The sequence below is a fragment of the Notamacropus eugenii genome, chromosome 2, assembly GCF_028372415.1.
Source record: "Notamacropus eugenii isolate mMacEug1 chromosome 2, mMacEug1.pri_v2, whole genome shotgun sequence".
NCBI lineage: Eukaryota > Metazoa > Chordata > Mammalia > Diprotodontia > Macropodidae > Notamacropus > Notamacropus eugenii.
Window position 1 is genome coordinate 69,467,019 of NC_092873.1, and position 15,205 is coordinate 69,482,223.

At 54.8% G+C, this 15,205-nt stretch overlaps 1 protein-coding gene across 5 annotated transcripts in view; it reads right to left on the bottom strand.

The window, feature by feature from the left end:
- Nucleotides 1-5,749: 5,749 nt before the first annotated feature.
- COL18A1 (collagen type XVIII alpha 1 chain) overlaps nucleotides 5,750-15,205 on the bottom strand; it is a 132,160-nt gene continuing 122,704 nt past the window's right edge. For 4 of the 5 annotated variants that reach the window (XM_072640825.1, XM_072640824.1, XM_072640822.1 and 1 more), the window contains 13 exons: nucleotides 14,937-15,014; nucleotides 14,118-14,160; nucleotides 13,555-13,617; nucleotides 12,390-12,433; nucleotides 11,551-11,664; nucleotides 10,223-10,367; nucleotides 10,038-10,111; nucleotides 9,541-9,672; nucleotides 8,957-8,989; nucleotides 8,243-8,566; nucleotides 7,624-7,821; nucleotides 6,623-6,738; nucleotides 5,750-6,152 (listed from right to left, as the gene is read on the bottom strand). In XM_072640825.1, coding sequence (XP_072496926.1) covers nucleotides 5,936-6,152; nucleotides 6,623-6,738; nucleotides 7,624-7,821; nucleotides 8,243-8,566; nucleotides 8,957-8,989; nucleotides 9,541-9,672; nucleotides 10,038-10,111; nucleotides 10,223-10,367; nucleotides 11,551-11,664; nucleotides 12,390-12,433; nucleotides 13,555-13,617; nucleotides 14,118-14,160; nucleotides 14,937-15,014 — 1,581 coding nt within the window. In that variant the 3' untranslated portion in view covers nucleotides 5,750-5,935. The remainder of the gene's footprint in view (nucleotides 6,153-6,622; nucleotides 6,739-7,623; nucleotides 7,822-8,242; nucleotides 8,567-8,956; nucleotides 8,990-9,540; nucleotides 9,673-10,037; nucleotides 10,112-10,222; nucleotides 10,368-11,550; nucleotides 11,665-12,389; nucleotides 12,434-13,554; nucleotides 13,618-14,117; nucleotides 14,161-14,936; nucleotides 15,015-15,205) is intronic. The other variant, XM_072640821.1, reaches the window with a different exon arrangement.

Below are 15,205 nucleotides of genomic sequence, written 5' to 3' on the forward strand. Positions count from 1 at the left end.
AGATGGAGAGCTCAGGGAAGGGCCTCGAATAGGTTAGAGGGATCTTCACAAGCCTCCAGTTTTCTTAGGGAGAACATGGAGTGAGATGGGCTAGATAGGTGGTGCAGCACTAAGGTGGCTTTAGAATTGGTCAAATGGCTGGACCCTAAGTAGACATTCCAAGTTCATTGTCACAGTGGGAGGAGGTCTTTGGGGGTGTGTCACAGGAATGTGTGTGCAGCCTTATAGAAATCCCTTGGACAATGATGTGGCTGGCACACGTCAGCACTCACAATTATCTTGACAGGACCATGGATAAGTGAAAAGTCATCGTTAAATTTGAAAGTCAGATCTCACCAGAGTCAGATGGAGGAGGCACAGTCTGTGCAGTCTGTCTGAAAAAGAGCTAGGCATGAGTACCCAACGATAGGTACATGAATTAAGTACCTACTATATGTCAGTCTAAGGTGTTCCCTGGCTGCTTTGGGAGAAGCAGACTGCCCAGGAGTGGAGGCTTTCACGCACAAGTGGCTGTTGTGCATCCAGTTCTGGAGGCAACTCTGGAGAAGACAGTAACAGGCTAGATGATCTGGGGGATAGGTGCAAAAAGCCTGGACTATCTGTTTGGCTCCAGAGGCAGGAAAAGGAGCAGCAGGTGAGTTGCCCACTTTGTGACTTGGCAGGTCAGTCAGTGCTTGAGGTTTGTGGGAACTTCCTAAAAATCTGAAGTGGCCTGTGGAGGGAGGAGCAGCCCAGTGCCCTCTGGGCACAAAATCCCAGAAAGCCAGAAACTGCTGCTCCTCTCTTCCTTCCTCCACCCATACTCCAGGAAGGAAAGGGAAACAGTCTGTCCTGGTGTGGGCTGGTGTGGGCTGGTGGGCCCACTGGGGAAGGTCCCACCTCTCCTTGGTCCCCATGGAAGTGTAGTGATGGGAGCTGTCGTCTTTGCCCGGGTTCTGAGGAGGCGAATTGGGCAGAAGGTCCTGGTGGTGAAGGGTAGACCTGGGCTTGGCCCCTCACCTACGAGTGGAAGGCCGCCATCTTGGCATAGGCAGAAGTGTTCAAGCCAGACCACAATGTAATCAGGACACGTTAAAACAAATAAGCACACAATGCAACATAGACAATATTCACTTTCTAAGTCAATTTGAGGCCCTGGGATATTCACTCCTGTCTGAGTCTGACTACACCGAAGAATGCATTGGGGAAAGGAAGAAAGTCTAGGCTGGGAGAAAGGGGGGAATGTATGGAAGAGGCTTCATGGGAGCAGGACAGTTGGAAAAGGGCTAGATTGGGGTGCTGGGGGGAGGGCGAAGACAGGTACTCAAAGCATCATGAACTTGGGGGATTGGTGGGATGGTGGAAGGTGGAATCAGGAGTGGTTTGTATGGCAACAGAATGAGCCACTTCAGGGGTCATGTCTGAGGTGCCCATGGAGCAGCCAAGGAGAAATGTCTAGTGTAAAACTGGAGCCAGAGAGAAAAAGATGGGACCTTGTGAGGTCACCCATGGAGGGTGAAGAGAAAACAGGACCCAAGCCAGGGCCTGGGGGATGGGCCAAGGAACAGGATGGCCAATGAATGGGCAGACAGGACACAGACTGGTGCAGGGCTTCTTCCAAGAGGGAAGAAAAGGGGAAAGGAGTGAGCTCCTGTGCTAAGTGCTTCATAAATCTGACCTCATGTGATGCTCATCACCTTGGGAGGGAGGTGCTGATGTCATGCCCATTTTACAAAGGAAGAAGAGGAAGGGAGGGAAGGAGAAAAGGAGGGAGGAAGCCAAGAGTATTTCAAGTTGTGGAGAGGTTAAGATGATTGAAGATTGAGAAGAGACATGACTTAAGCAGCTGGTTAAGGACTGGCACTGACTGGGCCAGCCATGTTTGAAGAAACTGAGGAAGGTGGGGACTGAGACAGGAGGGCAGGAAGCTCTTTTCTAGGATTTTCTTCTTGGACTCTGGACCTAAGAGGCCTGTCAGAGTTCAAGCAGCTATTCTGTTAAGGATTGACCTGTGTGTAGACCAGGAGGGGAGGAACCAGAGCATTGGGAGCGGTTCTTGGGAGGGGGAGGAGGCTAGAAGGGGAAACCTTCAAGGAGGGATGAGAGGATGGGCAGGAGGGCTTGGCCCTGGCAAGAAGAACCCCACCCCCATCCCCCCACACACACAATGCCCCCTCCCCAAGGTAAAAATGGCCAGAGCAAGGAGGAGCAGAGGCTTTGTAGGGGGGCGGTCCTGGTTTATCTTCATTGAGGTAAGAGGGGAGGTCCTCTAACCAGACAGAAGGAAGAAGGGAAGAGTAGGTTCTGAATAACACAGAAATGGGGGCTATTCTCTTCATCAGCTAAAGGAACTGGCACATTCAACCTGGAGAAGGGAGGATTCTAGTGGGGATCATCTGGTCACCAACCAAGTTGTTGGCATCTCAGGCTGGATAGACCTCAGAAGCCTCCTTGACCTCACCTCCCAGGGGCCACCTATATTCTGTCTGAAAACAGGACAAGGCAGGGACCTGCAGGCCTTAGAGGGTTGATGGACTAGGTCAGAGTAGGGGCAGGGGGTGAAAGCTGCCCTGAGGTAGAAATGGGCTGTGTGTCAGCTGGGAGAGCTGCTCCCCACCAGAAGACAGCAAGGGCCCCACTCCCTGGCTCTAGATAGAGGCCGGCTGGCATTCAGCGGAGATGATGTGGAGGGTCCTTGGTCAGGTGTGCTGGACAGATGGCCAATCGAGGCCCCTTCTGGCTGGAAGCTTGGACGACCCCAGTGCAGCTCCTGCAGGCCCTGCCCCCAACCCCACCCCCACACCCAAGTGAAGGCACGGCAGGAACTACACACCAGCACGGAAAAGAAGATATTTTCCTTTATTCAGTTCCTAGCCCACAACGGACACACACATACACACACACACACACATACACACACACACACACACATCCACACACGCACACGCGCACACACACACACACACACACACACCCCTCCACAGATTTCAGGTGGCATCCCTGAGACATTGTACAGCAGACATTAAAACACGAAGGTTGGGCTGTTTTCTCGAGTCTTTACACAAATCGCAACATGGGAACAAGAAGTGAGGGTCAAAGTGGAGGGCCTCATGGCCCCATACCCTGACTCTGGCATACACTTTACCAGGACAGAAGTGGCAGATGAGGGTGACCACACTGGGGCTGCAGGCAGCCTCCTCTGGACTCCAGCAGTTAATGGGAATGAGAAGGAACACTGCGCGATCTAGGAAGCCACAGAAATGCACCTTAATCTCACCCCAACCCAGCCTGATTCTTGTTCTTGAAAAGAAAGCATTCTCTAGGCTCATCTGCACCCCTCCTTAATGATTGGGTTCCCAGATCCCAGACCCTCTGCCTGCTCTATCAGAGGCAAAATATTTTGTTTCTTATTTGTATTTTTTTCAAGACCAGGTCTCGGCCCAGATGGCAGGGTGTTTGTCTGCCTTCTCCCCCCACCCCCAAGAGGCCTAGGCCAGGACCCTACCAGTAAATCTTCACATCTGCCCAGATGCAAGTTGACTCCCTTCCCTTTGCTCCTGATAGCTGGAGCCCCTACAATGAAACCACCTGAAGCTGACCATCCCTTTGGGGTCACCTGCTCCCATCCTTAGCTTTTAAAAGTCCATCTTTTAAAATAATGAAACCCAACCACTGCTCACAGAAAAGCCAACAAGGTGAGATTGACATTTTCAGCTTTCCCTCCTGTAGAAACGTGCCTGAGGGTATTGCTAGAGGCACTGCTCTGAGTTCTAGCATAAAGCCTGGGATTCTGGATAAAGGAACCCCAGGGCTTTCTTCAGCTGTCATGGGTGGACTGAGTCCACACAGTGACCTCTCCAGGAGAAAGGACACTGGCCCAGAATGGTCAGGGTGGCTGGTTCCCAACTGTGGCAGAGAGAACAAGGGGCAGTTCAGCCTTCCCAACAGGGACACTGATCTGGGCACTCAAGGGCTGGCAATGAAGTCAGGACTCTCTGGCAAGGCCACTCTGGGTGGGGGGGGAGTAGAGCAGAGAGCGTCACAAAGAGGTCACTGGCAGGTGGTATGCCCATGTAGGCAGAAGCCAGAGTGCAGGGAGGTGGCCAGCCACCAGAGAGGAGAGCTGCCAGCCTGAGGCTTCCAGAAGACCCCCTCCCAGAGTTGCAAAGAGAGGGAAGCAGAGCTGCAGGGAGCCCCAGAAACCCAGTTCATCCCTTTGGGGAAGTAGGGTTTGGAAAGCAGCTCAGGTTAATGAGGACTGTGCCAGGCAGGGCACCAGCTTAGATTTTTCTTCAGGGATCATGGCTCATGGCACACTGTGATGCCCACAATGCAGGCATGGTGGCTGGGTTCCTCCTTCCCTTTCTAATAACTGGGCCTAATGGCTTTCTTTCCAAACAAACCAACAGACCCTGTCCCACATTGGGAATCTTTGGGCTACCAAGAGTAACCAACTTGCTCCCCATATGACTGCTAGGCACACTCTGATGCCTCCATGTATGCCCATGAACTCAGAGGCACCTGCCAAGGAGACAAGGTTGAGACAGTCTGAGAGAGTACTGGTACTGAGCCCTAAGCTGTCCCCAAAGCTGTCCCCAGAGCTTGCCATCTTGCTGCTAACTCAGAGACCCTCCTGGCGCTGTGGACAAGTTGCTTCACCTGACCCAGCTTCCTCAGTTTCCTCATCTGTGAAGTGGAGACATTGCTGCTTATGTTATGCCTCTCTGAACCTCTTTGGGGAAGGAAAGTCCTCTACAAACCTTGGTGGTCATCAGAATTGCTTCTGGGATGAAGGCAGCTAGATTGGGCAAAGGGAAGGATAACTACCATCCTAATGCAGCATGCACAGCTCTGTTCATGCCCTCCATGTCTGGGTGGGGTTAGAGACTTCACAGGGACCCAGGGACATATGGGGGAAACTGCTGCTCGTGTCCCTGACAATGCTCCTTGGACCTAGAGCTTGGGGGATAATGGGAGCACAGATGGAGGGCCCTGCCCATGTGGGCAGAAGGTACTAAGACACCAAGAGCTCTGGGAGGGACCTGTCAAGGAGACGAGGATTCCATCACGTACAGTAAAGGCACAGAGAGAGAAAGCTCATGTTCTGGGGTGGAGAGGGGAGGTGAAGGAGGAGTGGAGAGAGACAGGGAGAGACAGGAAAGGAGAGAGACAGAGACACAGAGAACAAGAGAGAGAGAAAGACACAGAGAGACAGAAAGAGAGACAGAGAGAGAGACAGAAAGACAGAGAAAGAGACAGAGACTGGGAGAGACAGGGAGGGAGAGAGACAGAGAAAGACAAAGAGAGACTGGAAAAGGCAGGGAGGGAGGGAGAGAGGGGGAGGGAGAGAGAGAGAGAGAGAGAGAGAGAGAGAGAGAGAGAGAGAGAGAGAGAGAGAGAGGAGGAGGGGAACAGCAGCAGCAATGTTGAGCTTTCACAGAGGTCAAGGAAAACCCCTTCCCTCTGCCTCAGCAAACCCCCCTGCTGATCACGACTAGGAAAGACCCTTTGGCCAAGGGTTCTAGTTGGAAGACGCTGACCCCAGGTGCTCAGTTGTGTCTAGGAGGGGCCCCAGGGCTCCCGGAAGACAGAAGGGCAGACAGAGCTGGGCATGCCCCACCCAGCCCCCAGTATGGTCTGACAGACCAAGCCCAGACCAGCCTGTGTCTGGGGTACAGATGTGGGGAGGGAGCTTGAGGAGGTGGGCTGGGGGAGAAGCTGGAAGAGAGTAAAGGGAGATACCTTCAGGACCAGGCTTTCTGTTTTACACTTTTTAAAAAATACACTCTTTGGCTTCTTTTTATTTCTTCAGTGATTACATAAAAGTTGGGACACAGGAGCGGGCTGGCCAGACCAGATCCTGTCTGGGACTGGCCCTGGGCCCCTCTGGTCACTCCCTGAACCTGTCCCTGTCCTCCCGCATCCGTCAGTCACTCCCAGCGCGAGGGACGGGCTCCTACTTCCTGGAGGAGGAGGTCATGAAGCTGTTCTCGATACAGAGGACGATGAAACTGTTGTGGCAGCTGGCGGCGTTCTGCTCCAGTAGTCTGCCCGAGAACAAGGAGGACGCCTGGCCCGTGGCAGCCCCGTGGTCCGTGCGCCAGGTCTCACAGTAGCTCTCAGTCAGCCGGCGTCCCTTAGCGTCCGAGCCATGCCACACGCTTTTCTGCGGCCTACAAGGTGCACCCAAATGTCAGCGTGCACTCAGGGGCCCAGCTCCCATGGGACCTGGCTTACCCAATTATCTTCTGAAGCTCACTCGAAGACCTCAGAGAATGGGAGGGAAATGAGGGGGGGGCGAAGGTTTGCCTCCCCCCAGGAGCCCCAGAATCACAGCCTCAGCTCCACCCAAAGGGTCCTCTCCCCAGCATGCCCAGGTCCTGCCCCTTCTGAATTCAACAAGTGGGCACCAGGACTCGAGGAAGGAGAAAGAAAAGGCAAGCCCCATTTCTTTCTTTCTTTCTTTTTTGAAAACATCCCACTTTGGAAGCTGGAAAGTTGGGGAAATTTTGTCCTGATGCCGGCTCCTCTTACTGGGTAAACGCAGTGTGTGCTCGAGGGCTAGGAGGGACTGAAAAATAAACTTTGCCTCCCTCAGCCCTCCCATTCCCCCAAGATTAGGTTTCAAGGGATCTGCACCCACCAGGTAGAGTGCCGGAGGACGTCCTTGCCATCGAAAGAGAGGATGCGGGCGCCAGGCCTGAGCTGGCCTTCGGAGCCCGAGAACAGGGCCTCCCAGCTGTCAAAGAGCATCTCGTCCTTCAGGGGAAAGAGATATCAGGAGAGACATTGGGAAAGGCTCAGACAGGCCTGGAAGCAGCTGATCCTGAGCTTGGTCTGTCCACCCAGAACCAGCCAGTTCCAATAGGCCTGAGGTCCCACTGCCGGGAGGGCCCTGGCTAACATCCCTGGGGGCTGGGGAGAGAGTGACTGACTGGCCAGCCTGCTGGAGATGAGCCTCCCAGAGGCTGGGAGATCAAGAAGACGTTGCCCTCAGGAGCCCCTACCCCACACTGGTTGTATGAGGTCCAGGGGTCTCAGCCTGGAGACTGGGAGCTTGGCTTTGTCAGGCTTTCTCCTCTGAGTTTGCCTCACACTCGCTCCTCTGGTGAGAGAATGTTTCTGCAAAAGGGTACCTTGGGCTCCACAAGCCTGGCTGTCTACGTGCACCCAGGACACACCTGAGAGCTAAGAACCCACACAAGCATAGTCAGTAGAGACCAGGAAGGCCTGGGTTCAAATCTGCCTCAGGAATTTTCTAGTTGTGACCCTGGAGGAGTCACTTTTCTCTGAGCCTCAGTTTCCCCAACTGTAAAATGAGAAGGTTGAATTTGATGACCTCTAAGGTCCTTTCCACTCAGAGTTCGTGATCCCATTATTCTGAATCCAGTGCTGCTTCTGCTGATTCCTAAAAGACTGTTGTCCTGGGAACCACAATTCCCAAGTTCAAGTCCAGGCTGGTCCCCTTGTTAGCAGAGTGACTCTGGATGTAGCCTTTCTCCTTGGGCCTCAGAGCCCACAGCATCTGCAAGCAGCCTACCCAGGGATTGAAGATGGGCATGTTGCCACACCTATGCTTGCAAGCAGCCTACCTGGGGATTGAAGATGGGCACGTCGCTGTGCCTAAGCCTGCAAACCGCCTACCTGGAGGTTGAAGATGGGCACGTTGCTACGGTCTGCCCTCCGGACGATGCTGTAGAGGTCTTGTAGCCTGGAGGACAGGAAGGCCCGGAAGGTGCCCATCAAACCCACCTCGCGAGCCTGCTGGAAACACTGGAAGTCAGCCCCCCGGATGCCCCGCATGCTGCCTGTCTGGGGACTGTTGAGAGCAATGAGATGAAGCTGGAACGAGAGGAAGGCAAAGCATGAGCCAAGGATGAGCCGCCTCCATCCATCAGTTGGTCAACAAGTTGGTGACAAAGAGGGTATGGACCAACACATATGCCCAGGGCCTGGCACACAGTAGGCAGTTCATAAATGGTTACCAACCAAGGGGCACCTACATAGGTAACAGCCTGAGAAGACTCAGAAAGCAGAAGTGAGTGTGCCTGGGCTGTGGGGCAATGCACAATCCAACCTGGGCCTGTCCCCATGGAGTTCACAGCCCAAATGCACCTGGCCAGGGCCAAAGGAGCGCTCAGCTTGGCTTGGCTCTTTGAGCCAGCTCAGTCAGCCGGCTCAGCTGGGGTGCTCACACTTGTGGCAGAGAGAAGGCTGCAGAGCCGCCTGGAGGCGACCTCATGGTGCTGCCGCAGATACTTACGGCAGGCTGGAAGTCATGGTGCGTGTGCAGTGGAGAGGCTGTGGGTGGTGCAGGCCGGATGTTGGTGTAGGAGCCATGGTAGCTGGGGATGCGGTCGTGAGGGTGCTGATGGACACCATGATAAGGCGGGTGGTGACTGGCATGATCAGAGAATCGTGGGTGATTGGCCTGGATGTCGTCTGCCCGCCAGGGCTTGGCAGTGGAGTGCGGATGGCCCCGGCGAGGGTAGGGGAGGCTGCCATCTTGAATGTGAGAGCCTGATGGGGCTGAGTTCCCCGGTGAATACTCAACGACAGGGGGCTGCAGGACTGCAACCTCATTATCCTGGAAGCAATAAAGGCCTCTTAGCAACCTTAGTGAGGCTCTGTGTCTGGGCTGCTGGCAGTGCTGGAAGTTGACCACACATGTCTGCACATACACGAACATACATGCCTCTATACATGTGTGTGCACACATTATATACACTTGTGTGGGATCATGTGGTTTTGTACAGCTGTGTCTATGTATGTGTCTGTGTCTGGATGCCCAGGAAGAGATTTCTGAATCAACGCCTGGTCTGAGCACCTGCTCTAAGCATGAACAGCCCCGAGCCCCACCATGGGAAGGCAGGGGAGCCCAGCCTGGCCTGGCACCAGCCTCTGGGGCTCTCAGTCCCTGCTACGGGGGCTGCCCTTTCCCTCAGCAATCCCAGGACAAGCAAAGATTCTCACTTACCACCCCCTGAGAAAGCACAGTCTGAGTCTCCAGCTGCAAAGAAGATACCCCATTGTTACAAGCTTAGCCGTGGTCTCCATGTCCCCTTGGCGGGGGCCTCTCTCAGGACCAAGAACATACCCCAAGTCATGGAATATATGAGAGAGGCCTGGAGCCTGGGGGACCCATTCCCCACCCCTTCCCCTCTTGTGATTCAGTTTAACAGGGGAGCCCAGGGCCCCAGCAAACAAAAGAATTGTTCCATATTTGGCACTGGGGTCAGAGGGGCAGGGCTCAAGCCCCCTAGGCAGCCATTTCTCCACCCTTGACCCTCTAGCTGTGAGCAGAATGGGACCTCTTGGGGGCAGGGCCTGACACACAGTGTGCACTTTAATGAAGAATGATGAGGAGAGCTAACTTCACCTCTAATGAAGGTCTGACTGGATCCTCCCCACAGCCCTGGGAGCTAGGGACTAGGATTATCTCCATGTTGCAGATGAGGAAACTGAGGCCAGAGAGATGGTCACGTGACTGGGAAGCAGTCTCACTGGGGCTCCAGCCCCTGTCCTCGACTCCAGAAGCCCAGCCCTCTAGTGGGGACTCACCAGGATTTTCTTGAATCCATGACGCACACGCACGTACAGTTCTTCCCTCTCTGCGACATAGACCAGCCAGCCCTCCGGCACCTCATGAGCTCTGTTAAGCATGGTCTGGTAGGTGGTCCAGATTTTCAGCTGCTGGAAACACAATTCCAGGACCATGTGGGTGCCACCAGAAAGCAGGTGAGGCGTCGGTGGGGAAGAGAAAGCAGGAGGCCCACAAGGGGGTACAGGGAAGGAGGGACCCCCTTTCCACCTATCTCTCTGGCCACCTTACGGAGCTGCTTCCCCATGTAGCCCTGTGGGGGGCCATGTTGGGTAGAGGCACCATCTGTCCCCTTGCCAGTGACCCCAGGGTATGCTGAGAGCCAACCCCAGCTCCAGGCCTGGTTTGCTTGAGGTTGGGCATCCTGGCAGGCCAGAGTTGGCTCAGGATAGTGTCCCGAAGGGGGGTGGTCCCTGTTCTTGGGGGGGGCCCAGGGGGACTTTTATTTAGTACTCACCCCTGATGATGTCCCTGAAGTCCCTGGGGGGCCAGGGGGTCCTGGAGGTCCTGGGGGACCAGGGACACTGATAGCTGAAAGACAGGCATGCCCTAGAATGAAGACCACTTCCCCATCCAGGTAGCCCCACCCTGAGTCTTCCTCCCCCTGGGCTGGCTCAAAACACTTTTCCCCAGAAGACTTACTCTGCCTGTGGGGTCCTGGGAATGATGGGGGTCCTGGGGGTCCAGGGGGCCCAGGGGGGCCCTGTCGTCCCTCATAGCCTATGCCTGGAGGCCCCTGAGGTCCTGGGGGGCCAGGCTGACCTCTGATGCTCTCTCCCTTGGGACCCTAAGCATGAGACAGGGAAGCACACATGTATGTCAGGGGCCCAGTAAGCAGCTACACCTCAAGGGCCCCATGGCCCCAAAGCTCCACAAGCAATACCAGCACAGGTGGCAGCTGCTGGGTGTGTCCCAAACAGCCCATGTGGCATGATGATGACAATACTCCCCAAAGGAATCTGGCCCAGGCCCTGGGTGGGCATCTTATCTGGACCCAGGCTGGCACCAGGTGGGCCTTGGGTGGGCACCTTGGCAGAACTTGGGCTGTGCTCAGAGGACCTTTGGGGCTCCCAGGGTGCCAACAAAGGGAGAAGTGGGAGCTCAGAGGGGTTGATGGGAACAGTAGTGCCCCCCATATCTCCAAAGCAATTAGCCATGAAATGTACTCTGGGCCCCAAAGAACCAAATGCCTGCTGGGTCAATGGGCTGGTTCTGAAGTCTGGTCTGCAGGCCATCCCTGCCCAATTCAAGTACACACTCCTGCCTCCTCCCTCATTCCCCTGGGTCTTCCTAGTCCTTTGTTATTCTGGGGATACTCTGCTCCCTCCCACTACCCAGAATCCCTCAGGGCACGTGGCCAAGGTGGTCATAACTTGATTTAATTCTGCACATGACTTCCGTTTAATTTAATCCACTCTTGGGGTAAATGACACTTTCTTTTTCCAATCACATGTAAATCTAGTCTTCAACACTCATTTTTTATAAGATTTGGAGTTTCTAATTTTTTCTCCTTCCTTCTCACCCTCTCCCCAAGACAGCAAGCCATCTGATACAAGTTATACTTGTGCAGTCATGTAAACATTCAAGACATGCATCAGGGTCTACTGTGTGTAAGGCCTGGGAGATAGACGGCCTGGTGGTGGGCACTGGGCAGCAGCGCCCTCACTGGGGCTATTTCAGGATGCTATGGCCCCCCACGTAGTCTGAGAAGGATGCCTCAGGCAGGAGGGGAGGGGTCTGGCTCCCCAAGTTTGTGTCCAGAGGGACATCCCTGCCTGGGACGTGCTCAGCCGTGCCTTAGCGCCTGGCAGTGGGCCAGAGCTGGGAGTGGGGCAGAATCAGGCCCTACAATGCCTGTCCTGGAAGGCCTCAGGAAGTCCCACTGCCTGCCCCCTACTCACTGACCCTTGAGGGGAAGGCCCTGGGGCAGCACCCATGGCAGCGACACATGGGATGGGGCTGGGTCTTACCGGAGCACCAGGGGTTCCTGGGGGGCCGGGCAGGCCTGGCACTCCAGAGCTGAAAAATCCTCCACTGCCGGGCTCACCCTTTACCCCTTTCATGCCTTCTTCCCCTTTTTCCCCCTGTAAACAGAAAGCAGCAAGTGAAGGGAGCTGGGACACTCAGGGATGTGTGCTGGGGGCGTTGTACCTCCCCTGAAGGTCTCTGTGGAATCAGGCCAACAGCGACTGACCAAGGGAAGCTGGACATGCCTCCCACTGCCAGGGGACTGAGGCTTCCCAGTCTTCCTCATCCCTCCTGCCACAAACCCCTTCTTCTCTTCCTCCCCAGCATCTCTTGTGTCTGATTCCCTTCATTACACTCATATAGCCACCCCCCACCCCATCTCCTGACAGTGACCCATCCCCCACTCAGGGCCCTAATCTGACCAGGTCATTCCTCTGCTCTATAACTTTAATGACTCCCTAGCCATTGACTCAAGTCAATCAAGCCTAAGCTCCTCCCTTTGGCTTTGGAAGTCCTTTGTCCATGCCCCTCCTACATTTTTAGGGCTCACTAATCCTGGTGTTGGAGGTCTGCAGAGCACAACACTGGGAGTTCTGTGAATTATTCCCACTTTACAGATGAGCAAACTGAGAAGTGACTGGCCAAGGGTCATCCAGCTAGTAAATGTCGGAGGCCAGGTTTGAACCCAGGACTTTCTGACTCAAAAGTCTATTAACTGCCTTTCCTCCCCTCAAAGACCAAGTTTTCAGCTGGGGCCCTGGGAGATTGGGGAAGGGGCTGGCACCATCCTGGACCCTGGTGAGTTACAGCTCAACCTTGGAGAGAAGGGGGTCTCACTCACCTTCATGTGATTCACCAAAGTGCTGAAATCAAATGGCAGGATCCCTAGTGGGAGAGAAGAGACGGGCATTAGCGGGGTCCTGGTGGAGGTGCCCCAGGCCCTTGCCAGGTCAGTCCTAAAAACCCTGACTCATTTCTCCCAGAGCCTTTGTGGGAAAACAGAGGGAGGACATTTCCCCCAAAATGCTGCCAATGTAATGGCCCTTGTGGGGTTGAGGAAACATTTTCTGAGCCTGGGAGCCCAAGCAGAGCTGCTATGATACCCTGAGGGAGAATTTCTGTGCCATTATCAATGCTGAGAATGGATCCCAAGTGAGGAGGGGGTGAGCCAGGAGAGAGGCAGCCCACTGCATCTAGGCGTCTGTTCAGAACTCTGCCCCTGGCTCCTAATGACATGGCACCCGTGCACCTCAGCTTCCAGGCCTTAGGACATTCCCCAGCAAATCTGCCTCCCAGTGTGCTCCCTGGGGGACATCAGGCACTGGCTCCCTGGGTGCTCCCCAGGGGCTGTCAGGCACTGGTTCCTGGGTGCCCTGGGGATCTTAGGTCCAGAACCTCCACAGTTCTGCCTGCTGGTGCTGCCAACCTGTCCTCCAGAGAACACAGCACTAGAACCTGTGGCTGAAGCCTTGGAGAGCACTGCCCCTGCTCTGGAATGTTTGATGCCAACTTCTAATAGGCCAGATCTACTGTGCTCTGGTTCTGGGCTTCAGAGGGCCAAGGAACCCTATCTCTGAGGCTGGCACTGAGACCAGTCCCCACTATTTGCAGATGAGGAAACTGAGGCCCAAAATTGTCAGGGCACACAGCTCACTAGTGGCTGAGCAGGAATTGATTCCAGGGGTTTAGCCTGTGCTGGCCTGGGAGGAAAGCCATTGCCCACTCCCTGACTGGAGAGGACGCTAAGGCTGCGCCCCTAAGTCTGTGCTGATTCTGCCTCCTGCTGACCCCTGCCTACACCGCCTCTCCTGACCAATGGCATCATCCCTCACTTTCCATCCTGAGCCAGCAGTGACAGAGGAGGTGCCTATGAAGGTCTTGCCATGCTCTGCCAGCCTGAAGGGCATCATGCTTCACATGATAGTGGCTACTAAAATCCCCCACCATCCAGAGGTGAGCACTGCCACACCTGGGGCAGCTGGAGCTCACAATGCATTCAGGCTTACCTGGTGGCCCAGCAGGTCCAGCTTCTCCCTTGTCACCTTTGGGTCCAGGGGAGCCTTGGTAACCTATGGCAGAAGGACAGACGTTTAGGAATTGGGGTAGAATGCCCAAGAACTGCCTAGCCAGCCCTACAAGGCCAGAAGAAGGAGCCAAGGATGTGGGGTCTGTGACAACAGGACAGCATTGAGGCCCCTCCTGCTCCAACGTGCTAGGGATCTTTAAAAGGGAGTGGAAGTGTGGGAACCACCACCGCCCAAGCAGCTGATGCTGTTCTGGAACCATGCCCCAGAGAAGCCCAAAGCATGGCACAGCCGTCGGTGGGGGTAGGGCCCCCAGGAACTCCCAATGGCTGAGGGCTTGGGCCAGATGAGTGAGTAAGGGCAGAAGCAGGGGTCAGGTCACTGAATTTGGGCAACATGACATGTCCTGGGACAACGGAAAAGGAACCGCTAATGCCTGGCTTTGCAGCTTGGGGGGAAGTGTGTGTTTGGTGTGGTGGTGGAGGGTGCCCCAGCCCTCCGTGATCAACCCAGGGGCAATCTAGTCACCTTCCCATTCTCCTTACCTGGCAATCCTGGAGGCCCAGCGCGGCCAGGCTGGAGGAATTCCTGAGAAGCATAAGCAGAAAGAAGTTGGAGACACTGAGGCCTGCCAGGGCAAGTCTAGACCCCAAGGGGCCCTCCCAGAACCTGCCCAGGTAGAGCCCCAAGTTCTGAGGCTTCCCTCAGTCCAGCCCTGGGGGGCACTCTGAATCCACCCCTGTGGCCAACCACATCCCCGGTGTTCTCCCCCACTCCTCCGTCCCTACAGCCTGAAATCCAGATGTACCACTTTGGGAACATGGCCAAGAATGGACCCTTTGAACCCCTGAAGATATGAATAAACTCTAATAATGGTGATGGCTACCCATTACCTACTGTGTGCCAGGGCTTTGCTAATAAAGGCTTTACAAACATTATCTAACTTTATCCAAGCAAGGACTGTGGGAGGTTCATTGTTATACAGACATGTCTGACTCTCTGTGACCCCATTTGGGGTTTTCTTTCAAAGACACACGAGTGGTTTCCCATTTCCTTCTCCAGCTCATTTTGACAGATGAGGAAACTGAGGCAAGAAGGGTTAAGTGACTTGCCCAGGGTCACACAGGTAGGAAGTGTCTGAGGCTGGATTTGAACTCAGGCCTTTCTGATTGCTAGCTGCCCCTACTTCAGATATGGGACAGAGATTGGAAGCAGTGCTCAAAGAATCCAGGAGGGCTGGGCTTGATCTTGTCCAAGATGACGGCCAAGCTGTTCATCAGAATTGTGAGGCCCTCCCCAATCCCCCTGCAAGGGTTCCAGGTGTTTATGTGTGATCAGATGTGGCAGAAGGAGGGATTACTTACATTATTGTCATAGAAAGAAGTCCCAAGGAGGCCTGGGGGACCTGGGGGACCTGGGGGTCCTGGGAGTCCAGGAGGGCCCTGGAAGAGAAGAGAAAGAAGTGAATAATGGGGCCTGGGCCCATGAGCTTCCAAATCCAAACATGGGGAGAGGACAGAGACCGTGGGAACAGGACTTAAAACAAACAACCAAAATGAGAGAACTGGAAAATGAAACAAAGCCTGGGGGAGCAGGGGTCCCTGGAGAGTCCAGGGCCCTGCCTCCATCCAAG